This window comes from Sceloporus occidentalis, unplaced genomic scaffold, assembly GCF_023333645.1.
Source record: "Sceloporus occidentalis isolate IW3139 unplaced genomic scaffold, rSceOcc1.0.p SCAF_92, whole genome shotgun sequence".
Lineage (NCBI taxonomy): Eukaryota > Metazoa > Chordata > Lepidosauria > Squamata > Phrynosomatidae > Sceloporus > Sceloporus occidentalis.
In genome coordinates, this window is record NW_028317072.1 from 2,513,860 (window position 1) to 2,540,343 (window position 26,484).

Genomic DNA, 26,484 nt, shown 5'->3' on the forward strand with positions numbered 1-26,484 from the left:
ATCTGTACCGGGCTATAGGTATAGAAATATAGATATAGATGGGAAACAAACCTGACATGAACATGATCACGGTTATGAAAAATGCCTCCTCTAAATTCTAGTTGAATACTTTAATGTTTTAATAGTTTTTAATGCTTTTATACTGTTTAATCTTGCTTTAGCATTGGGAATGGGGGATGGGTATAGGGACTGTTTTCTTCTTGGATTTTACTGTAACTTTGATGTATTTTATTGTTGTAACCCGCCCAGATTCTCTGTGATAAGGCGGGCTAGAAATAAATCTTTATTATTATTATTATTATTATTATTATTATTATTATATTAGAACTCAGGTGCTGCTCCTAAAAACAAGCAGATTAAATCCCCCCCTTTCTTTAGATATAGAGAGGTATACACAAACAGGTCACAACACACAGATACAACTGCACCCACATATAAGACTGCATGCAAGATCTATACATTTCAACCAACACTTCTTTCCAACAGAAATAATGTTACTACATCTTCATTAACATAAAGGGCTTTTGAGTATTCAAGGCACTTTAATCTCAGAATTGTTACGACAGTCATGTAAGGTAGGCCACCATTAACCACCACCACCACCACCACCATTATTATTCCCATACTGCAGATGCAAGGGGCAGGGATATCAGAGGTCAGTTGGCCTACAGCTATCTCATGAATCTGTGGCAAAAGTAGAATCTGAACAAAGAAATTCCCTGTTTGCCTTTTATCCTTTTAGCTATTATCTTCCTGTCTGGTATTTGTATATCTTGAAGAACTGCCATCTGAACATGTCCCTCAAGACCTCCCACTATGTAGGAAAACATCCTGTCAGTTCATTACAGGCACAAAAAGAAATACAACATCAAAACAAGCCCACCCTCCACATACCTGGAAGCCCATCCAAAGTGGCCTAAAGGCTCCCACACCATTTATGTGTTTGTTTACAGGTTTTGATTGCAGCTGGAAGAGAGGGCTGTTCCAAATTCTTCCACTTGCCAACAGAATGACATAGTTGTCATATTTGAGGGTTGATGTGGAAATAGCTGCTCAGAAGCATCACAAAAATCACGACACCCCCTAGCTTCTATTTTGCTAGTTAATTGGCTAACTGGCAATTCGCCCCAGACTTTGTCCTTCAAATGGGAAACAACAACCAACCTAAGAAGATAAAGGAGAACTTAGTTTTCAGGCTTTGTCATCATTGTTCAAAGTTTCCCCATCTTTTGACTTAACAAATATGGCTGCCTATCTTCATTATGGGATTCTTCAAAACAAGTCCCTAAACCATGCTGTGATGTTGCAACAACAAATCAGGTTTCCATTTTACTTACTGGGCTTGAACACAACCAAAACATTAAAAAACTAGCTGCAAGTTGCAGGGATAACTACTGTTGAGTCCCAGCTTAAGGAACAAATAAAATATTTCCACCATAGTTTCCATATTTATAGTACACACAGCAGCACACCTGTATTTTTAAACTGGAAATCTCACTTTTGACTGCAGTTGGGATGTGCATTTGGGAGACTAATGAACTTCTAAAACCTCTAAAACCCACCTTTCTGTTCTACATTCAGACAGTCTTGATCTTTTTAATTGTGATGTGTTTTAAGATTGCAGTAGTTTAATTCTGTTCTAATGCTCTCTTTTGTCTATTTTTAATTGTACTATTATTTTAATTTGTAAGTTGCTTTGTGTCTCAATCTTGGGGGAAAAGCAGGATATAAATATAATAAATAAATAAATGTCTTCTGTGCTAAAATGCAATGCTTTATTATAAGGAAAAACCCAAGTGTTGATTATCAGGTGCACCACCCTTCTTGGAGACTGTTTTCAACATCCTGGAAACCTACTCACAAAAATAAAATGTTATCATTTACCACAATAAATGGTGACACAATATAGGTAATTAAACGAGGCAAGTACTCCCAGCAATAATGTGATTTTTAATATGACTGCTTAGTTCCACTTTTCACTGAACTGACATCAGTATTGGAATATCACATCCTGTTTTTTTTAAATGTTAAATATGCAAGAATTTTTGTGGCTTACAACAGGGCCCTATGCCCTTTCAATACTAGATTTATTACAACATAAGCTTTCAAAAACCAGAGTCTACTTCATCAGATAGAAAGAGAGAAATGTCCATGGGTGAAAGATTATTTGTGGGACTGGTGCAACTTTCACAAAAGAAAGGATAGATCAGTGCCCAAGCTATTAAAACATGGCCTCAAACAGAGACAGAAGACTCTGTGTTTAGAAGTTTCTACAGACGAAGAAAGGGAAAGGTCAACAACACATTGCTTGTGTATCCCTTTGTTGGTTCGAAAAAACAATGTTACCTGGCAGTTCTCTGCCTACCTTACTTCAACATCCTGAATGTTTTCCCTTCATGATTTATTTTTGCCCAGAGCTTAACCTTAATAACTGTTTCCCTTAATTTCAAAATTTCTTGAATTTATTTGGCCACTTCTGCCTGCAAAATTTGTGTGCAAAATGTTTCCTCCAGTCATCCTGGTCCTGTTGCTTTTTTCTCACGTTGCTCCAAATATCAGAGATACAGGCACAAATACACTAGCATTCATATGTTTGCCAACTAGGTGTGCCATTTCCTTTGCTGACAGAGGTCCCTGCCTTTAGCAATCACATGGCAGAAATTCAACATTCCTTCTTGGTAGCACGCTGGGGAGGTGACCAGGAAAACATAGAACCACCAACCTCCATCAGTAGGACCTCCACAAAAAATCTAGAGGATCTCACTTCAGGCCTCTACAAATCTCACTTGCCAGGAACCCGGAAGAGCAGCAAGGAAGTCAGAAGCATTTTTTCGTTCCCCTCACTGCCACAAGGCTTTCCAGGGGCTACTATAAATAGTGCTACCTGACCAGTGAAAAGAAGGAGGTGCTTAAAATGTATTTTTTAATCTTTCTTGTGTTGCAAATTGCTTATCTAGCAAAAGGGCAGTATATCTTGAAAGGCAGGTTGGATATCCTTTAAGTATCACAACAACAGCAGCACTTACAGACACGTCCTCTGCTTTAAGCTGAGAACCCTAAGGTTCTGCTCCAGAAAAGGCCTCTGGGCCATCCTTAAAAGTATTTTACTGACTGATTAAGCAGTGTGCCATTTGTCTGCATCATGGTTACAGCTCTAAATATAACCAGTCATTGCCATGACTGGAAAGTCTTGTCTGGATGGTACATGCAGTTAAATTAGCATTTTGTGTAATTTGGCAATAAAAGTTTCAATGCATCACTTCAGATGCTTTGATTGAATTATGAATATAAATATCAGAGCTTCAAAAAGTTATGTTTAGAACAGTAATTACCAGCATCTCCCAGTCAATATGGCCAGGGCCAAGATCCTACAAGATTCTGGAAACTGTAGGCCAAAATTTTTTCCAAACTCTCATACCTACAGAGACAGCTGAGTTAGGGCCCGAACAGACAGGCCAAAATAAAGCTGCTTCAGGTCACTTTGGAGGTATGCTATTTAAATGATGCATGCGTCGTAAGAGGCTGGAAGCCATGCCAAAGCCACGCTCCAGTACCAAGGAATGGAGTGCAGCTTTGGCGCAGCTTCTGGCCCCTTAAGATGTGTGTTTCATTTAAGCAACATACCTCAAAAGTGACCCAAAGCAGCTTTATTTTGGCCTGTCTGTTCAGGCCCCTTAGTCTGGAATATCAGTGTGCAATGGCATCTTGTAGCACCTAACTGAAAGAAAAGTGTTGTGGCATAAGCTTTCATAGACTTAGAAGTTTATCACACCAGGTGCTTCTGCCATTGCCATTGCCACCCAGTAGCCCTGTTTAAATATTTGAAAGGATGTCATATTGAGGAGGGAGCAAGCTTGTTTTCTGCTGCTCCAGAGAACAGGACCCGGAACAATGGATGCAAGCTACAGGAAAAGAGATTCCACCTCAACATTAGGAAGAACTTCCTGACAGTAAGGGCTGTTCGACAGTGGAACACATTCCCTCGGAGTGTAGTGGAGTCTCCTTCCCTGGAGGTCTTTAAGCAAAGGCTAGATGGCCATCTGTCGGGAATGCTTTGATTTGGATTTCCTGCATGGCAGGAGGTTGGACTGGATGGCCCGTGCGGTCTCTTCCAACCCTATGATTCTATGATTTACCACCAACATGGTCAACATAATCCAAATCCAGCTCATTTTGCACAAAGGAGCTCGAACACATTTCAGCTAGGTCCATTTATTTATTAGACAAATCAGACAGACTGCATTTTAGTTGTCCCAATAAAGATATCACTGTTTGGTGGTGTTTTCTTTTTGTTGTTGTTGATCTTACTGGATTTTGCTATATGGCCAACACGGCTAACCCTGGTGCCGCAACGGGGGAATCCTAAATTGAAAGCCAGTGGACTGGGACCTTACTATTTGAGGTTTCTACCCCCAACAAAGGTTAAAAAAAAATTCCCTAAAATTTGGACTGCATTGGCATGTTTTATCTCAACACCACCTAAAGTTTTCCTGATGCAAAAGCATATATTGGGCATTTTCGTTGACCCAATAAAAGTATCATTGCTTTGTTTTTTTGTTTTGATGTTATTCTATTTGCTATATGGCCAACATGGCTACCCCTGGATGTTTTCTAGACTGACTGCAGTATCCCGTCTTATTTAATGCAGGGCACAACAATTTCTATATGCTATGTTTAATCCATCACTTCCAGATAATGTCTCTTACTACATTTAAAATTAATGTACTGTATATTGCACATCTTATCTTCAAACATGGAACAGCATACTCCACATATAATAACACCAGTTAACACCTGAGCATCACAGCAGTTTAGTGTACTGTTATCTCCTTTCTGGTTCCCAGCCTGCTTACACCACATTCCAAAACTCCCTCTACCATTCATCCATCCATGACCTTAGGCAACATCTCTCCTCATGCCTTTGTCCCTCAATGACCAGAGTTAAATATTATGTAAGCCCTGAATCCTGATTCAATGTATATGCCCCTAGTTCCCACTGGAAATAGATTCTGATCCTCATTGCATCGATTCCAGGAGAAATAAAGCAGAGCAAACACTAAAAGCCCGGGTTTTTTTTGGTAGCAGTTATTTTGAGGTTCTTTTGAGAAGACTCGGTTCAGATTCCTAACAGTGGGAATGCCAGATTATTATTATTAACCTTTATTTATAAAGCGCTGTAAATTTACACAGATCAGAATCAATTCTTTCTGAGGGGAGGGAGAAATGGTAGAGGAGGTAACGTTTTGACAGATCCACGATTTCCCCCCCTTGCAGCGCTGCTTGTGTACTTGTGTTTTTTTTAAAAAAAAAATAAAATTGATAGAATGTGCAATTGTTTGATTGCAAGGCAAGTAGTTGCAAAATCAATCAATCGAAAATTCTATATTTTATTTTTTTTAAAGAAAACGTTGCCCTCCCCTTCATTCCCCCCCCCCCCCCCCGTGCCTTCCTTCCTTCCCTGCTTGCCTCCCCTGGGGCCTTCCTTCCTCCCCCACTTACCTCCCTCAATGTCTTCCTTCCTTCCCCGCTTGGTTTCCCTGGTGCCTTCCTTCCTTCCCCGCTTGGCTTCCCTGGTGCGTTCTTTCCTTCCCCACTTGCCTCCTTGGTGCCTTCCTTCCTCCTTTATTTACCTTGTTGGTGCCTTCCTTCCTTCCTCGCTTGGCTTCCTTGCATGGCTTCCTCAGTGCCTGCTCACTGTTCTTCGCCTTGGCTGCCTGTGTACTTGTTTTTTTTAAATAAAATTGATAGAATGTATGATTGTTTGATAGAATATGTGATTGCTTGAAATTTGATAGAATATGTGATTGATTGATTTTGCAACTACTTGCCTTGCAAATAATCAAAAATTCTATATTTTATTTTAAAAAAATTGTCCTCCCCTTCATCCTCTTCCTCTGTCCCCCTGGTGCCTTCATTCCTTCCCCGCTTGCCTCCCCCGGTGCCTTCATTCCTTCCCCACTTGGCTTCCTCACTTGCCTCCCCAGTGCCTTCCTTCTTTCCATGCTTGGCTTCCCTGCATGGCTTCCCTGGTGTCTGCTCGCTGTCCCCAGCCTTGGCTCTCTCCCTCTGCCAGCCTCCTCCCTGCCCTCGCCGGTGTTGGCTCCCCCCCAGCTTGAAGCGGTGCAAATGGGAACAAAAAAAAAAAGCCAAGCTGATTCAAATGGCATAAAAAAGATCCCCTTTTATAGTGAGTATGAAGGATCTTTTGAAATCGGTTACAGACAAGAACCGGACCCAAATCACAACCTGTGTTATTCTGCCAGTGGGAATGAGCCCTCAAGGTGTCTACACTGCCTTGCTCTAGTTTAAAAGAAGAAGGCCTAAGAAAAGAAGGGTTTGAAAGAAGAGAACCAATGCCTTTAGTACAAAGAAAGAATACAGAATGGTTAGAAAAGCCAATAAGAAAAGATGTGAAGGGAGGCCCAGCTGTCATGTAGAAAGAACCTGGGAGATTACAAAATGATGCATTTGTAATTAAGAAAAGAAAAGTAAAGGAGTATGGGTGGACACTTGTTGTTTTAAACTGCTAATATGTACATCTCCTCCTTGGAGCTTGGAAATCCAGTTCAAGTTGCAGTACTAACTCAAATACTCCCAGCTGTATAAACCCCAATTACAAAGTTTGCCTTCTAGCCACATACATAGGCGCGTTACAGAGCGCCGAAAAGTGGCGCTCTGCCTGCGCCATCATTAGCTGCACCGAGAAGCCCCAGTGGCCAAACTGCGAGGCTTCCCGGTGCAGCTAAAAAGAAGCACCAAAATGGTGCTTCTTCTCGAGTTGCGGAAATGACGTGACGAGGCGCCAATGGTGCACTCGACGCATCATTTTTGCAACGCTACATGCGGACGCTAAGTGTCCGGCACGTAAAAATGGTCGCGCCCGTGTGTATAGGGCGCGGCCATTTTTACGCCCCCGTCACGTGCTGGGGTGAGGCCGGTATGGACGCTAGGTCCTCGGCCAACCCCTAGCACATGACGGGGGCGCTGCAAAGTCCCGTGCGGAACGGGCCATAATGATCTATTTGTCCTACCCTGCAGAACACAGTATTAAGCAATGTTTTGTGTTGTTCAGGTTTTGCCCATTGAACAGTGAAAGAAACAAAGCCTAGCCAATCTGCAGAGCAACTCCAAACTTAAAAGAGGACTCAAGAACAAGAGAACTTTCTGATGGTCTTCCTTAAACAAAAACCCAAGAAAGAAGATCCACAGGCTATACACACTTACTATTCTCGCAGCTCATCAAACCTTTGGAAAACATTAACCCCTTGACCTTCCCTTTTGAGCTCAACTTACTTTTCAGTTCTGATCTCTCAGATTACTCTCAAATAGGTTACTGGTTTGGACAGCAACTGTATAAAACTGCAAAAGCTATAGTAACATACCCAGGCTGTGATCCCAATTCCTGTTCATCAAACCAATCCATTTATATCATTTTCCAGATAGGAAGACTTAGAATGAAAAACATAGTTTGGCAAAGAACTCAACAAATACATTTTTGGATCATATCCACATCCAGCATTCTGTTTTTAACAGTGAGCAAATAATGCCTTTGGTTTTCACAAAGTATACTGCTATATCTGGCTTTGTTTCACGAATGAAGATTCAGGAAGGACTCATCCCGCGCTTTGTACAAGTGCGTTGGTGACTAAAAAGGCCAATCCAGGACAAACAGGTCCGGTTGCAGAAAGCACAGCGTAGTCTCTTTGGGTGATGTTTCCGGGTTGCGGTTCTTTCTGTGTTGTCATTTCTCTTTGAGACTCGTTCGGTGTGAGCTTTCGAAAAAAGCTACAGCATCGCAGATAGTGTGTCTCCATGCCTCCCGATGTGAGGTCAGGGCAGACCATTGTTGGTGATCAATTTGGCCAAGCCTGAGATGTTGTTTCAGGGAGTCCTTGTATCTCTTCTTTGGGGCACCCCTCTTACGCTGACCCGTGGTGAGTTCACAGTAGAATAGTATTTTTGGGAGGCGATGGTCCTTCATCCTAGAAACGTGTCCTGCCCAGCGCAGCTGCGTCCTCAATAGCATGGCCTCAATGCTGGTGATCCCTGCTTGCTCAAGGACAGCAACATTCGTCACATAGTCAGTCCAGTGTATATTTAGAATTGTGCGTAAACAGCGCTGATGAAAGCGTTCAAGGAGTCGTAGGTGTTGGCGATAGGTGACCCCTGTTTCAGACCCATAGAGGAGAATAGACAGTACAATGGCTCTATACACACTGATTTTTGTGCTTCGCCTCAAGTGTTTGTTACTCCAGACTCTTTTGTTAAGCCTTCCGAATGCACTATATGCCTTTGCTAATTTGTGATCGATCTCTTTATCAATCTTAGCATCTGAGGAGATGATGCTTCCCAGGTAGGTGAACTGCTGGATGGACTTGAGCACAGATGTGCCTACAGTGATGTGGGGATGGTAGTGTTCTTCCTGTGGTGCCAGCTGGTAGAGAACTTCTGTTTTCTTCAGACTGACTTCCAGCCCAAAGAGCTCTGCAGCTGTTGCAAAACAAGATGTTAGGCACTGCAGAGCTGCTTCCGTATGGGCAATGAGGGCAGCATCGTCAGCAAAAAGCAGCTCACGGACTAGATAGTTTAGAGTCTTAGTGTGGGCCCTCAGGCGGCTTAAGTTAAACAGGCTACCATCAGTACGGTAGCGTATATAAATGCCGTCTTCTTCTTTGAGATCTGCTGTAGCCCTTTGGAGCATCATGATGAAGAAGATTGTAAATAGAGTTGGAGCGAGAACACAACCTTGTTTCACACCATTAGTTATTAGAAAGGGCTCCGAGAGAGCGTCACCATATCTGACTTGACCTTGCTGGCCTTCATGTAGCAGGATGATCATTTTGAGGAATTTGGGGGGGCATCCTAGTTGTTCCAGGATCTGCCACAGACCTTTTCTACTCACAGTGTCGAAGGCTTTGGTGAGGTCAACAAATGTTACATAGAGTCCTTTGTTCTGCTCTCTACATTTCTCTTGCAGTTGTCTAAGGGCAAATACCATGTCTGTAGTGCTCCTATTAGCTCTAAAGCCACACTGGCATTCAGGGAGAGGTTCTTCTGCAATAGCAGGGACTAATCTGTTCAGCAGTATCCTTGCAAGGATTTTTCCAGCAATGGAGAGCATTGTTATACCTCGATAGTTTGAGCAATCCGATTTTGCTCCTTTTTTCTTGTACAGGGTGATGATGACTGCATCTCGGAGATCTGATGGTAGTTCGCCTTTTTCACAGCAACTCACAAGAAGCTTGTGGAGTTTAGCATGGAGTAGTATATACTGCTATATACTGAAGTTTAATATTACAGTCAGCCCTTCTTATAAACAGATTTTTTATACACGGATTCAAGCATCCACGGTTTGAAAATGTTCAAAAAAAAGTATACATTTCAAATATCAAACCTTGATTTTCCATTTTTTATAAGGGACACCATTTTGCTATGTCATTATATTTAATGGGACTTGAGCATCCATGGATTTTGTTATACATGGGGGATCTTGGAACCAAACCCCAGCATATAACAAGGGTCCACTGTATATACTAAAGAAAGTTGAAGAGGATGAGCATCGACCATTTATTCTGGCCTTCATCTCTTGAGTAAACATAGGCATACTCCTGACAGCCAAGCCTTTGTGGATTCCAAAATGATCTGTGACAACATGATTTGCACATCTTTCATGACTCTATAACAGGGGTCGGCAACCCGGCCCCCGGCTCCAAAAGCTTGCCTACCCCTGCTCTATAAAGTCCATCCACTCACATCCTCATCACCTCCTTCCTGGGAAGAAGATAATTCAGAACATGATCTTCATACACCCTGCTGCTTTTGCACAGCTATGCTTTAAAAAGATCCACCCGTCACCACCAGTTGTACAGTAGCAATGACGCCAAGACATGTGGTAATGTCAGTCATAAGAGCAGTGTTCTATCCATAAAGCGTACCCAGCCTCTAGAAACACAAATAGCTGTGCTGTTGCAGCAAATCCATATTTATATGATAAACCACCAAATATGGCTTCTTATCTGTCACTTCTCCTGTTCTGTCCCAAGGGATGTCTAGACTTAAGTTTTGGGGATATGAAAGAATTGACAAATAACACACAAGTTTATCTAGCCTTTCTGAAGTGGAAAAGGATGTTTTCTTTAGGCTTTAAAGTTGACTAGGTTAGAAGCAGCTCTGTGAGTTCTGGTCTAGCCATTTTCACAACCCTCCTGGTCTGTATGAGAATTGGTGAAATGGAATTAGGAAAAATGAACTGACAGGCTCAACCCAAACCCATCAAGCTTGGAACAGCTCTCAGGCTATGCTGGCTCATGGCTACAATCAGAAGTTACTCCCGACTCTAAGAGAAAAATAAACATCTATATAATCAAAACTTCATGGAATTCTGAAGATCAGCTTTCATTTCAGAGGAAAATATTTGAAGAAGATGAAAAATCCATCTCATTATTGTGTAATGAAATGCAAACACAGGACCTGAGAAAAAACTCTTGCAGCTCAGCAGTCAGCAGAATACCTTTTAATTGATGTCTGAATTAGCATTTTTTTGAGACACCTAAGAAGGGAGATAAAAATCCATCCTTTCAACCCTTTTAACACAATCTCCACTCCTTTTACCAAAGGGGATTTACCTCTCTGGCATAACAATGTAATTGCTGAGAAAGCAAAGATTAGTGTTGCAAACTTGGCACCACCCTTCCTATGTGAAGAATTCATGACCTTTGGTCGCTCCCTTTCACAAACTGGCAATTCACTCAACAATTAATCCAGAAGAAAAAACTACACAGCTCTGTGTTTCTGTGTGTGTGTATGAGAGAGAGAGAGAGAGAGAGAGAGAGAGAGAGAGAGAGAGAGAGAGAGAGAGATGCATATTGCTGAGTATGTACCCTTTTCTGAAACTGTCCCAAAAGTATTACTACATTCTCTGTATAGTTTGACCTTCTGAAAATTCTGTCCCACACACTACTGACCTCTGTTTAAGAAAACAGAACAAATTAGTGGCCTAGTGCTCAAATCTTGTGCAAACTGACATATTGTGACCAAACTGCTACAGAAAGGGGATGTGAATCACTGATATCCTATCTCTTTCTTTGAAAAAATGTAAACAAACAAAAATCACTGTACAAAATAACACATATCAGCCTTGAGGACAGCCCTTGGGTGAGCATTAGAGAAGAGAGTGACCTCCTTTTTTGCCCTCTGTATATGTTTCACATGGCACAAAAATATGAACAATCAGTACTGACTGCCAGAAATGCTAACATCTATACTGAATCCAGGCTTTCCCCTTTGGATGTGCATAGACAGCTGATTACCACTGTCAAATAGCAATGTCAGTAAGTTCTTCCTAATGTCAATGTAAAATCTCTTTTCCTGTAGCTTGCATCCATTATTCTGGGTCCTATTCTCTGGAGCAACAGAAAACAAGCTTGCTCCATCCATAATATGACAATCCCTCAAATATTTAAACATGGTTATCACATCACCCTTTAAGCTTCTCTTCTCCAAGCTCCCTAAGCCATTTTTCATAGGGCATTGTTTCCAGACTTTTCATCATTTTTATCGCCCTTTTCTGGACATGCTCTGGCTTGTTAACATTCTTCTTGAATTGTGGTACCCAAAATTGGACACAATATTCCAGATGAAGTCTGACCAAAGCAGAATAGAGTGGTACAATTGCTTCCTTAACCTATACACTATAATTCTATAGATGCAGCCTAGAATTGCATTGGCTTTCTTATCTGCAGCATCGCCTTGCTGATTCATGTTCAACCTGTGGTCCACTAAGACGCCTATATCCCTTTTGTAAATACTGCCATCAAGCCAATTGTCACCCATCCTATATCTCTGCATTTAATTTTTACCGCCCAAGTGTAGTGTCCTGAATTGTGCTTGTTTTTTATTTGCCTCAAAGATTCACAAGCTAAGAGATAATCTAGGGTGTTAAGAGTTTATATCATGTCCATGATTCTAGGGGATGGGACTATCAGAAAGAAGCTACGTCAGACTCTGGAATGGGGGTCTTTCGACCTTTGATAATTTGTGCACTACTAAGCTACTACCAGCCTTGTAAAGTACATAGAGATGAGAGAGGAAGTGTGGAACGTGTCATTCTTTCTCACTTTCTCAACTCTGTGTATCCTTCCAGATTGAAATGTCCTCTTTTGAAATGTTTTTGTATACACACACATGTGAATGCATGTATGAAATGTCCACCTCCTCAGCATCACTCCAGATATATATGTAATTTCTGCACTTAACTTGGTGTTGTTTCCACGTTTCTGTGGCTCTGGGTGTGGCGCAGTAGCCATTCTGTCAATGGCAACCACATAGGGATAATACTCAAAACACTATTGAAATTCCAGGTGTACACACTAACTTAGCTGTGTGAACATGCTAGGAAGGGTAAAGTGGATCTAACAGGGGGAAAGTGGAACAAAATTCTATTAACCTCAGGAGAGTTAATTATTAGGGGTTGTGCAGTGGACCTTTACATGGAATCTTTTTAGCAGCATCTTGGCTTTCTAGCCTTGACTGCTTCTACAAGCAGTAAAGATGCCTAACTGCTCTGGTGAACTACAAACTATCTATAAGCCACCATGTCTTCCATAAACAGGAATCAAGTCTGACAGAAAAATATACAAACCGAAACAGAAATATCACAACTAAAAGCTTCACCCATACTTACTAGGCTTGTATGTGATCGCACAACAGTGACAGCAGATTTCTGGTGATTTCACAGAACACAAAACAATCCCCATTGGAAAAAAAAACATCAAATGTCAACAGCTTGTCTGGCATGCAAGTATTCAGTAGGTGGAATTTCAATGACTAACACTCTGTAAAACAGATTGCATCCATTTTGCCATTATTCCCTTACAACACAACAGAACTATTCACAAGGGGGCTCAGGAATAATGCCTTATTTTTCTTGAACAAAATAGCCCAGTGGGAAAATATTCGGGGAAGTCACCCATCACCCACAATTACATATCAAGAGGAAAAAGAAGAGAACAGATGCACCAAAGAAAATACTGTACTACATTTCAGTGTATACAGTATTTATGAACCTTTTGTTAATGAAAGAAGCTGTAAATAATGTTTTTTAAAATTTTACACCTATATTCTTTTTTTATATGCTCTTTATTATTATTATTATTAACCTTTATTTATAAAGCGCTGTAAATTTAAACAGTGCTGTACATAAATGTTTTAGTCAGACGGTTCCCTGCCCTCAGGCTTACAATCTAAAAGACACAACACAAAAGGAGAAGGGAGTGGTGGTGGGGAATAGGAATATTGGTCTTTCATCCAACACACTACTGACCAAACTTCATATTCATCTAGTCCACCCAGCAAACAGGTATTCCCAGATGATGTACCACGTTCATGTTGTGAACAGTTCCCACTTTAAATACAGGAAGACAGAAGAACAAAAACTAGTTAATTTAAGTGATGATCATGACAGAGGGAGAATTTTAATCCATTCTCCTAGGGCCCAGCACTATCCAACTGATTACTTTGCCTCGTGTTTTAAGAGAAGCCAAAGATACAGAGATGCAGAAGGCCAGCATAAAAATGGATACTGATAAGACAGCATAAAATGCAAGATCATGTTAGCAAAAGCTAATTTTGTGGGTGCTTTAGTGGCCTTAAGAATTTAGTAGCTACATCTATGTATTGAAGGGAGGGAACAAGCAAGGGTCTCTAGTGTCAGGATGTCAGCAAAGCATCACATGCTTTTTTCATTTTCCACTATTTGTACAAAAGTTTCTGCAGAATTAATCTTCCCTTCTTGTAGCTAAACACACATGCACATATGCATGCATGCATACACATGCATCTGCTTGACTGACATCTCTTCAAAAGGATACTTTATTAAACCCAGATACGTAGTATTATTTTCATATGGATGGTCAAGCCTTTTCTAGAAGCTCACTCGCTAGTCTAATCACCTTTCTTTAGAGCACTATTCCATGTTAATAAAATAATTCATAAGGGCTTTGGTTTCATGACGATCTACATGCTTGTGCTTGTACTGCAGGCCTGACTGATGTTCCATTTTAACCTTTAAAATATTTTTGGGAGAACTGACAAGTTCCAAAGGGCTTTCTTCCTTCAGGCATGCCTGCACTGGAGTTTCTGTCTTGACAATCTACAGACCAAAATCCAGGGTAGGTGATGTAGTAAAGAAAATATCACTGTGGGTGATAAATACATATGCAAACATATGCTGGATAATGTACATAGATACATACAAAAAACAATTTTAAAGAATCTGGGGCTTCCCCCCACACCCAGCACAATGGTTCTGATAAAAATAAGAAGGAACATCCCACTTGCTAAATGCACATTCTACTTCCACTGATAGTGTGAACACTTTAAAAAATGATGAGTGCTGGCAATTCACATCCTTTTAACTGACAATACTAAAAGGTTAATAATGTATGCAGAGGGAGGGTATGGTGAACCTTCTTGTGGGAACCTCTCACTGAGAAAACTCTAGGTTGAGACAATCCAAAATAAAATAAGATGTAGCAATGGGACACAAAGAGAATGTTAATAGGGCAGAGGAAAAAGCTAAAACGAACAGGGATATGGACTAGGGCACAACTGAACTCAACAGAACTCAAAGCAAATATTGAGAAATTCTATGGTGAAGAAATTGACAACACATCAAAACAGGATTTTTTTTGTTAATCATAGATGACTGGAATGCAAAAGTAGGAACCAAAGCAGAATGAAAAATTATAGGAAAAATCGGATTAGGAACAAAAAAATGAAGCTGGAGAATGACTGATAAGACTTTTGCAAGGCCAACAATCTAATTAATTGCAAATACATTTTTCATCCAACCAGACAGGAGACTGTATACATGGGCATCATCAGATAGACCAGTGGTCCCCAAACTGTGTTCTTTAAAGGATTTTGGACTTCAGCTCCCAGAATCCCAGACTATTGGCCAACGAGGCTGAGGCTTCTGGGAGCTGAAGTGCAAAATCTCTTAAAGGACACAGTTTGACGACCACTAAGACAGACAATACAAAAAATAATAAACTGCATAATTGAAAACAGAAGAAGGAGAAGCTCTATACTTGCAGCAAAAATGAGACCAGGTACCGACTGCAGCACAGACCATTAACTACTAATATCAAAAATTAGAATAATGCTGAAGAACACATAATCAATCATTGTGTCAAAAGTTAAAAGAACATTGTATTTCCCATTTCCATGTACAGATGCAAGAGGTGGAATGTAAAGGAAACTTATCTAAAGAAAATCAACTCAATTTGATATTTGCTGCTGCAGAAAAGTGCCAAGGCATCAAACAGACAGGACAAAAGGAGGGGCCAAAGGATGCTCCATAGCTATCACTGCAGAGCCACGGTGACCGCATGCACCCAGCCTCGATCTTGCCCACTGCTGTGGTTCTGCGCCAGCTGCTGAAAAGGAGAATTTTTGTATGCTCATTTTTTCACCAGCTCTTCTGGGTTGACATGGACTCGACGTGTCTTATGGATGCATTCAGGGTATGCGTCATGTAAATGCCACGCCCTCAACAAGGCCTGACAGCAGACCTTTTGGCATGTTTGTTTTGGGCCGAGGATACTGTGGATGGCCAAAAAGACAAAGAAATGGACACTGGAAGAGATCAAGCCAGAACTCTTCCTGGAAGCCAGGATGACTAAACTGAGACTGTTGTACTTTGGAAACATCATGAGAGGGCATAACTAAAAAAAGGTAATAATGCTGACAAAGGTAGAGGGGAGGAGATGAATACCATATTTACTCGATTATAAGTCAATCTCATGTATAAATCGAGGTTTTGGTGCCAAAATTATAGATTTTGATATGACCTGTGGATAAGTTGAGGGTAAAACCTAGGGGCATGTAACAAAGGATGTAAAGTATGGTGCAAAGGGAAATGATTCCAAAGCACTTGACCCATGGATAAGTCAATCCAGTTTTTTTGCGGTCAATTTTCTGACTAAAATTTTTAGAGTATATACAGTGGATAGCCTGCATACCAGATGGATACTTAGGCCCGAAACACACAGACCAAAAGTGCTGGCTTTGGGCCGTATTGGGGTTATGGCATTTATACAATTCATGCTCTGAATGTGGCCAGAAGCCGTACAAAGAGCAGGCAAACCTAGAGGAGCTGGCACAAAAAGGAATGGCAAAAAGCCACTCTTGTCAGTACCTGGGTTCAGGATGTGGCGATGGCCCACTTCGAAGTGGGCCCATGCAGTCATCACAGTCCTGGTTTGATTGGGATGGGAGCGGCCTCTAGCCGCTTCTTTTGCCCCATTTGCATACATCTCAATCAAGAAGGCTACTACTATGAGCCTGAAGGAGCAGTTGAGGATAGAGGGTCTTGGAGGTGTCTCATTTACTGGGGTTCTCATAAATCAAAGTCAACTTGAAGAAAGTTAACAACAACAAAAAACTATTAGGGTTTTTTTTTTAAACTTCAGCTGGACTTCCACTGCCAACTTCTGCTGGACTTTCACTGCCAGTGGAAAATGTGAGTAGGTTACAATGCATATTGAATTTTAAAATGTCTAAAATCTGTTAGGCAAAGCCGATGAAAGGCTTCAAGAAGAAGCGAGGACTGCAACAGCATGTGAGTAGGTGTCAGAGTCACAGGCAGTCTCTTCAGAAATGGAGCAAAGCCATTCAGCTGCCAGTATTTTACTTAAAACACGGAAGCCATTATGCATAACTTCCTGTGTCAAGACTGAGATAACACCACAGTGAATGAAAAGGGAAGGGGCAAGTTGCTATCTATTCCTTTCCCACATCTTCTTCTGAATCATTTTTTGGGTTGTTCTTAAGCATCCATGAGCTCAGAATTTTAGTCAATTCAAATACTGTATCCTTTTTTTTAAAAAAAGAAATATTCAACAATAGCAACACATATTTAAACAAACAGGTTTTCCTTCCAGGTCTTTTTTTCCAGAACCATTGTGGTTGGCTGCTGTAGACAGAGGGTAGTAGTGGTTAGCTTATGAATCATCTCCATTTCCCAGTATTCCACTTTAATTCTACTGTTACAATAGGTTCTTCCTCAAAGCCCTAAATGACTAACCCTTGCTCAAGCACTCCAACTTTTTCTAACATAATTACATAAATAAGAATAGTTTCTTACATATATTTCATAGTTCTCTTAGTTAAAGAAAAAGCAGGATAATATAGCATTTAAAATGAACAAGTAAATGTTCTGAGTGGATAAAGCCAACTTTTTCTCTTCATATTTTTTGATTTCGTATTCTGCCATGTGTATTCTGATTCCACTCTCACATCTGGTACAAGAAATGCTTTTAAAATTTTTGCTTTGACAACTCATGTTCAAAAGAGATACAGTGGGCCCTTGTATCCACAGAGGTTTGTTCCAGGACACTCCATGGATACCAAAATCCATGGATGCTCAAGTCCTATTAAATACAATGACATAGTAAAATGGTGCCCCTTATGTAATATGGCAAAATTGAAGTTTGCTATTGGGAATTCATACTTTCTTTGAATATTTGCAAGCCGCTGATGGTTGAATCTGTGGATAAAGAATCCACAGATACAGAGGTATGACTGTAGTTATAAAGAGATAGCTGGCTACAGAATAAGAAGAGCACTAAAAATGTTAACTGGGAACACTAACACCTTCTTGAAAGTTCTCACTGGATCCCAGAAAGACTGAAAGCTGGTCAAGCAAAATGAAGACTAGCTGCAATGGCATTACATTTTTTTATTTGCAGTTGTACAAGGAGATATTGGGGGGTAAATTTGCTACACATCTTGGGATACAATCCGCAGGAGAATTGTACAAAGAGATAATGTTGGTAAATTTGCTACACATCTTGGGATAAAATCCTCAAGACGGAGCAAAAAAGAGCTGGGATAGTCTGACTCCTGGCAGTGCTGGTTGGCCCCTGCATCCATTGCCCATCTTGAGAGCAGGCCATACGGACAAAGGGGCTCTGACCCATTTCCAGCTGGAGCAGATTCGGACCATTCTTTCGTGCCTGGCTGTTGCACCCCTAAGACAAACCTTCATTTTACTATGAAAACATGGCAGGCAATACAGAAGAGAGAACACACTGAGATACATATAAAGATAGAGAAATAGAAATAGATAGATATAGATGTGAGCCAATGTAGTGTAGTGGCTTGAGAACTGGACTATGATTCTGGAGGCCAGGGTTAAAATCCCACCTCAACTGTGTAAACCCACTGGTACACTCTCCCAGTCTCAGAGGATGGCAGTGTCAAACCCCCTCTGAAGAAACTTGCCAAGAAAATCCCATGATAGGTTCACCTTAGAATCTCCTTAAGTTCAAAATGACTTGAGATCACACAAAAACAAAAACAACATATATAGTAAGTAAGATAAAGATGTTTTTCCTCCTAGACAAGTGAGAGGTCTTTGGAACAGAGATGGGGTAAACTGTGTGTTTTTTTGTTTTTTAAATCCCCAGTTTTTCACAAATTAAAATTAGTGGTCATCAAAGAGATCACAAGCCAACAAGAACTCCACACACCATTATTACTGTAATGTGGAAGAAAATCTTATATGCAATAAGCAGCTCTGAGATATCAGGAAAGTGGTATGAAAAAGACTTGTAGGCAAAACTACTTGAATCCAACATGGGCTTGTTGAAAACAATGCCTTATTCTCATGCTCTTTACTCTTTGAGGGGTTATTTTGACCTGAAAGAGAAGAATGTGGCTGTAGAATCATTTTACCCATAGTTTGCTGTCATGATAAAAAGCTCCTAGCAGCTTCACAATGTAAGGGTGGTCACAAGTTGCAAGGATCTCAATTTCCACCATGTAGTCTTCCAGCTCATCTTCACTCTTGGTCTCAATTACTTTGGCGGCAGCTAATGCACCTGTCTCTTTATTTTTGGCCTACAACATAAAAGCAAAGAGATAAAAAGTGATAAATAAAATAGCACATTAGGCATGATAGTTGTACATTTTTTATTTCTGTACACTTATCATAACAATGTATGTTTGAAGGGGTAGTCATTATGCATCAAGCAAGCAACCTTGATAGGATTCAGCCAAATGCACAGATCAAAATGAAATTGCCTAAAGAGTCTTCCCCAAACTCACACATTCCAGATGTGTTCCTTTACAACTCTCACCAACCATAGATGGCATGTTCCTTGGCCACACTGGCTGGGAATGAAGGAAGTTGTAGTCGAACACACCCAGAAAGCACCAGTTTGAGGATGGACACATAAAATTATTTTGAGGCATCGCCAACTGAGACAAAGAAGATAGCCGACACACACCTCTGTTTCCCACACTACATTCCCAGCCCCATTTATATGGTTATCTACTCTCCTTGACTGTAAATAACAGCTTTTTTCCTGCCTTTGTTCCTCCAATGATCATAGTTAAAACTTTACTTGTGATCTCATCTCCATACATACAAGGGTTTGAATGTGAATTGACATTCTCACTGTCACACACAAATGGCTTACATAGGTCTGTCTCTGGGTTCTTCACTCCAAGCATGCAGCTGAGGAAGTAGGCTGAAGTCTACAAAAGCTCATACTACCAACTTCCTTATTTAAGTTAGTCTCAAAGATGCTACAAGATCCCTTTGCTTATTAAGATAGCAGATATGATGATTAAGGAAAAGGAGAAGGCTCAAATCAAGGCTTCCACAACTGAGGTATCCATCCAGGCATCTCCTTGATGCCTTGTGTCCTGCACCAGAGGCATCTTGATTCCCCAACAAATTAGGGAAACTAAACTCTATAGATTAAATATGTAGAGAGATCTTGTATCACCTTTGAGACAAATTGAAAGAAAAAAACTGACAGCATGAGCTTTCATAGACTTCAGTCTACTTCCTCAGATGCATATAAAGTGAAGAAGTCCTCTAGGTTTCAATACTGATCTGACCAGAGTCAGCTCAAACAATAATCAAGAACCACCAGCCCCTACATAGCCTTAACCACTGAGTCAACTAAGACTCTATACAGACCGGCACTTTGTGCTGGCCTGTGGGCAGAGTTAGGGTGCAGCATCTGCACACTGGATGCCCTAATCCCACCCCTAGGGTGCATTTGGTGTGCACTAGTCCACACGGCGTGTGCCATCATGATGCCCCTACAATGCTGCATCCACATAATGCAGCACCAAAGGGTTACAAAGCCGCACCACCGCGGCTATGGAGCCCCTTGGAGAGTGCAAAAGGGAACTGCTTTTGCGGTTCCTTTTTGCACTCTCCAGAAATTGGATCAGGGCTGTGGCATGAGGTGGCCATGGCCCTGATCCAGCCAGTAACCACCCCTTTGGGTGGTCTGTATAGCCCCTAACTCCTCAGTTGAGGAGCTTGTCACTGGAAACAAGTGCCAAAGGATATAATAATAATAATAATAATAATAATAATAATAAAATTTTATTTTTATACCGCTATTCCAGCGATCACAGCGGTGTACATCAAAGAGTAAGACAATTAAAACATCAGCATGACAATAATACAATGTTAACAATTAAGAACAGTAAAAACCAACAACACCCTATACAAGTGGCTGTGTAGAATGGAATACACAAAAACATTGCCAAGGGGAAGAGAATGACCACAAGGCTCACGGGGGGGGGGGGGGGGAAGCCTGGCGGAACAAAAAAGTCTTCAAGTTCTTCTTGAAAGCATTGAGGGAGGTGGAAGTACGGAGCTCATTGAGGAGGGAGTTCCAGAGCTGAGGGGCTGAAATAGAGAAAGCCCTCTGAGCTGATACATATTGAGCGTCTGGAACTCTTAAAAGATGTCTTTCACCCGACCTGAGAGTGCGGGGCGGATTGTATGGGGAGAGGCGGTCCTCCAAGTAACCTGGGCCCAAGCCATTTAGGGCTTTATAGGTGATAACCAACACCTTGTATTCGGCCCGGAAGCGAATAGGCAGCCAATGGAGATCTTTTAGGATTGGTGTTATATGGCTGGCCCTGGAACATCCAGTAACCAGCCGAGCAGCCATATTCTGCACTAATTGAAGCTTCCGGGTTTGGTACAAGGGTTGCCCCATGTAAAGCGCATTACAGAAATCTAATCGAGAGGTTACCAGAGCATGTACAACGGTTTCAAGATCCCCCCGGCCAAGGAAGGGTCACAGTTGGCGTATCAGCCGAAGCTGATAACAGGTGCTCCTGACCGCCGCATCCACCTGAGCAGTAAGGTGAAGCGACGAGTCCAGAAGCACCCCCAAACTGCGAACAGAGTCCTTCACAGGGAGTGTGACCCCATTTAGGACAGGTGGAAAAATTTCCTTACCCGGGCCAGGAGAGCCAATCACCAGTACTTCCGTTTTTTCTGGATTCAGGCTGAGTCTGTTTTCCCTCATCCAGCCCATTACCGACTCCAAGCAAGCATTAAGAGGAGAGATGCCATCCCTAGTTACTGCATCAGTCGGAGACACAGAGAAAACTATATATGACCAAAATGGGCTCCAAAATGGGCTCTTTTTGGACCACAACATCTGCCTTTAGCTTTTTTCGCCTTGGTCTGCCTGAGACAGGATGAGTTCCTCTGCATCAATGCAGCTTTCATATACTGAATTCAACAGGATGACAATGCACAAGCCACAGCCACATACTAGAGCCTTTTAGATTTCTGTTTGTGACAATATTGATGCCTGAACTTCCAACACATAGGATGTGTGTCAGTTCACAAGTTAGCACTTCGTACATGATGCAGAGATAGTCATCACAGATAAGAGTGTGACCATAAATAAGGGTCTCAAAATGCATCTATTAATCCAACTGGGGTGGGGGGGGAGGACAAAAACAAGATGAACAAAAGCATGCTCACATGTAAACACACAGATCAACAACTAAGAGCTATGAAGGCCTTATTAGGTAACCTTGACCAGTCTGCATAAATACAGTGCAATCCTTCAGATCACTATCTGGTACTCTGTGCACCATAAACTCTCTGGATGTACCATATACTTTGTTTCTTCACTGAGGTATGCTGCTTTATTTTTCAAGCAAATTATCAGATAATACATACATCAGAGGAATCAGAAGAATTTTGAAGACCTCTTTTCAGCTACATTATTGCTTTCTCTTTTTAGGTCTCTGTTTAGAATATCTGTGTAGAGAGTTTATAAAGAGATCCATTTCCAGAATAAACACTCAAGGTGCATTCAAATAAAACACAATTTATTAATGCATGCACAATACAGACAGACAGACAGACAGACCTGCTAAAACCAGTCTAGCTGTGATGCATCACATTTTAGAGACTAAGGATGAGTCTCTTTGTGCCTCAACCAACCTCTTCCCTTCAGGAGAAAGAGAATGGCAGCCTATTCTCTCCATTTCCTCTTCCTGCTATAGTTTTCTTGGGGTGCACCAGGAATGCACCAACAAAACTGCAGGTTAAGAAGTAATCTAAAGTACTCCAGTCTGTAGTGTGGAACTAGAAATGGGAGACTCTTGATCTTTCCCCAGGAAGAATTGTGGCCTTTGTTGGATTTTTTGCCCAGGGTGTCTACACATCAATTCCAAGTGACAAATTGGTGGCCTCCCAACTAATTTACCACTAGCAGATAGGTTCCTCATTTTGCACCCCAGATTTGAATTATACACCCTCCTTGGCCAGTTGTCAATTCCAGAGGAAGCAGGTGAAGGACCAGTTTTTTCTGTGTTACATGGCAGGATAACAGCTCTCTAATAGTGAGAACTGCACATTCCATCTGCAACATGTGTCCCAACTTCTGCTTCTACTGAAAAGTACCATAAAGAGCACAGCTTGGAAAAAGTTACTTTTTAAAGCCCCATCAGCTGCATTTGTCCTTATACTCCATTCTGCTGGTCTGCTCTTGCCACAAACCCAGCCAAAGCTCATTTTACAACAGATTTTGGATTCAAATGTTATCCATTGTATTTTTTTTAAAATCTTAATGAGAAAGTCAACATAAATGGGGAACAGGAAGCTGAAATAAAATGTGTGAATAGCCTATATTTCTCCATCTATTGAGATGAATGCAATAAGGAGAATCTCGTAAACCCCATGAAAGTCAACAGGTGACCTGAAGGCACACATGTAAGCCACTGAGGAATGGAGTGGCTATTCTAGAATGGCTGCTCAACCAGGAAAGAAAAACTAGAAAAAGGAATGTGTGGATGTAAGTTTATCACTATGGGCTCCTAGCACGGCGGCGAGCAGCAGCAGGCCCCAAGCGCACCAGGCCCCAAGTGCAGCAAGCGTGGAGGCAGCAGCCATTGAGCGCCGCCCCGAGCGCCACCGGCACCAGGCCGCAAGCGCGGAGGCGCCGGCCCCCGAGTGCGGCCCCGAGCGGCACAGTCACCAGCCCCAAGTGCAGCGGTAAGCGCCACCAGGCCCATAGTGCCACCAGGCCCAGAGCCCATAGCGCCATGTGGCCGAGCACCACCATTGCTAGGCTTTTCATAGTGATTCAAGGCTTTTCATAGTGGTTGCTAGGCTTTTCCTATGACCCTCTGGATTATCCGACTTTTTCAACTATCCAAATTACGTCAGATAATCGAGACTCTACTGTAGTGAAATTCATCCCTAGTCTACACCCAAGACAAAAGCCTACTGCTCTTACATTCCCATTATGCTTTACAAAGTACAAGGTCAATTCTGGGAGATTGTACAAAAGTGCCAAGTTTACAAAATCTTCCAAGTTATAGTGATGTATCAAGTTTTCATTATTTGGCAGCAAATCTGCCAAATCAAATCTGAGAGACAAGAAGGAAAGCAGTTGATAACTGCACCATTTACATACTTTTTAAAAAAAATCACTTAGGATTTGTCTGTATGCAACGCATATATATGCATACATAGGAATGCCATATCCCAGCGGCTCCCAGGGCAATCACGGTTTTCGAGGAACCGGGCCCACCCCGGCCCGGTTCCCCCTAGATCCCGGGTTTGGTCCCGGGCTCTGGGCTGGGCCCGCTCATGCGGCCATTGCTGCGGCCGCTAATGCGGCTGGCGCCGGCCGGCCACCCACCTCCTCCTCCTCAGCCGTGCCGCCCTCCTCCTCCGCTTTGCCTCCTCCTTCTGCGCAGCTGCTGTGCCACTCGCAGCACTTTGCCCGGGCAGCGGCCAGCAGCAGCGCACGCTCTCCCTTCTTGCGCGTCTGCGCACGGGGCTTAAAAAGGAGCGCACATCCCCAAAGCTGTCTGGCCAATGGCAGAAGAGCGGGGGCTGACCTGTTTCCAGCCCCAGTCTGCCATTGGCCAGTGAGCTTTGGAAGAGGAAGAGGCAAAGGAGGAGGAGGACGACCAAGGCCTCTGGCCAGGGGGAGGGAAAAGCGCCATTTCCTGGCATGAAATTCAAACGAGGAGGAGGAAGAAGTAAGAGGAAGAAGAGGAGGAGGAGGTGAGTGCCCATTTATTTCCCTTTCCCTCAAAGTGTCTTTTTTGTGTATTTTTTGTGCTTTTAATGCTTTTTCGTGTGTCCTCCATTTTTAAAAATGTGTCCTACATTTAAAAATGTTGTCCTACATTTGTCCCGGTTGGGAGGTCCTGACTTATGGCAACCCTGTGCATACACCATCATTCAGTTTTCTAGCTGGCGTATGGAAAAACTTTAATAATTAGTACCAGAAAACAAAAGGAGCCAGTATGGTATTCTGGCTTAGGTCTCTGGGAGACCAGGGTTCAAATCCCCACTCAGCCCTGAAAAACCACTACAGGCAAGTCACACACTCTCACTCTCAGAGGAGAGCAATGGCAAAATTCCTCTGAAGAAATCTTGCCAAAGAAATCCTAGGAGAAGGTTGCCTTAAGCTGGAGTTCACATGAAGGCAAAGCATATTTGAAAATGGCAACCTCACAACTCAACATCCCATTTCATATATAGTTCAGTTTGTTTTGTGATTGCCTTTGCAGTCAATTAAACTTCTAGTCTTGAGTTGAAAAGGAGAAGTTTATTCCAATTTTGCTAGAAATCGGAGCACTTTAAACACTATGATAAGCCATCACTGAAAAAGTCTTAAAATATCCAAAAAAGCCCAGTGGCATTTTTCTCTGAACAAATGAGAGCTGTCAAAACATTGCAGTGTGGAGCACACTTCCTAAGGATGATGGCCAACCCACCAAACTTGCAGTTTACCAGGATATGCCATTCTACCCATCCTCCCTCCTCCAGGATTCTGTCGTCTCTGAGCATAGTCAGCTCCTCTTGGACTGACTGTGTGAAGTGTTGGCACTTCAGAGTTTTCTTCCTTATGTTTCCCTTATTGAGCCTACTTACAATATAGCTTGGAAGTATTACTACTATTTATACTTCTGTGTAAGTTTAGAAATTTTAGTCAAAAAATTGACCCCAAAAACCTGAGCTGACTTATCTGTGGGTCAATATAAGTACTGTACTTTAACTCTTATAAAAAGAGGAACCATTCCTTGGTGAAAGGAAGAGTGTAATCTGTCCCCTCCTCTACTCTCTCATTCATCCAGCCTTTAGTATAAGGACAAACCTTTCTGCCTGCTAGAATTCTGTAAGTTCTCTGACATTGTTTTCCTTTGTTTCATCCTTTCGATCCTTTGTTACATGCCCTTAACAATGACTTATCAGAGGTCATATCAAAATCCATAAGTGTGGCCCCCAAACCTGCCCTCAACTTATATATGAAGTTGCCTTATAGTCAAGTATATCCAATACAGTATTTTAGACTACAACTCCCAGAATGTCTACAGCCTGCATGGCCTCTAGCCTTCTTGGCTGGGCAGTTCTATGAACTACAGTCCCCACCCCCAAATAACTTGTGGTTGTGTGTCTTCAAATCATTTCCAATGTATGGAGACTCTAACATGAACCTTTCATGGGGTTTTCTTGTGGTGAATGTGTGTGATTTGTCCATGGTCAACCAGTGGGTTTCCATGGCTGAGCAGGGATTCAAACTGATCCCCAGAATCATAATCCAGTGCTCAAACTACTACACAATACTGGCTCTAACTCATCACCACTATCATCCAAAAAAGTAATCATTCCAATTCTGCTTCATACCTTCCCCTTCATATGCCTTTTGTCTGTGTAAGGATCTACACTTGAAGAATACCATTCATATATAAGATAAAAATAATGACCAGAGTAGGCATGATCAGTCAGTGGACAGCGGTGTAGAATTTTACCACAAACTTACTTAAGCGAAATTCCACTCCTATGAACCAGGTGTCCCTCCCTCTGTATGTTTGCTGACACACTGCAGTTGACAGGTTTCACTTGTGAGGAACTGTACAAGAGTTGTGCCTTTCCTTCTGTAGTTTGCACAGTTTGTTTACAAAAGCCACTAAAAATGTTTCTTCTTTGATTAAGTATGTTATCCACAGCACAACAATCACTTCAGTTACACAGGCTGCATCTGCACTACAGATATAACATAGTTTGACACTACTTTAACTGCAATGGCTCAATATTATGGAATCCTGGTATTTGTAATTTGTTGTGGCACCAAAGCTGTTTGACAGAGGCTATATATCCCACAAAATTACAACACCCAG

General features: G+C 41.8%; 1 protein-coding gene across 4 annotated transcripts in view; it reads right to left on the bottom strand.

Moving 5' to 3' along the window:
* The window catches only part of LOC149284478 (serine/threonine-protein kinase 10-like), a 102,734-nt gene that overhangs the window by 52,152 nt on the left and 24,098 nt on the right, over nucleotides 1-26,484 (bottom strand). For 2 of the 4 annotated variants that reach the window (XM_089496704.1, XM_089496705.1), the window contains exon 2: nucleotides 18,739-18,903. In XM_089496704.1, the coding sequence (XP_089352830.1) occupies nucleotides 18,739-18,903 (165 nt within the window). Of the gene's footprint in view, nucleotides 1-894; nucleotides 1,059-18,738; nucleotides 18,904-26,484 lie in introns of those variants that run through there. The other 2 variants (XM_089496707.1, XM_089496706.1) reach the window with 1 other exon arrangement.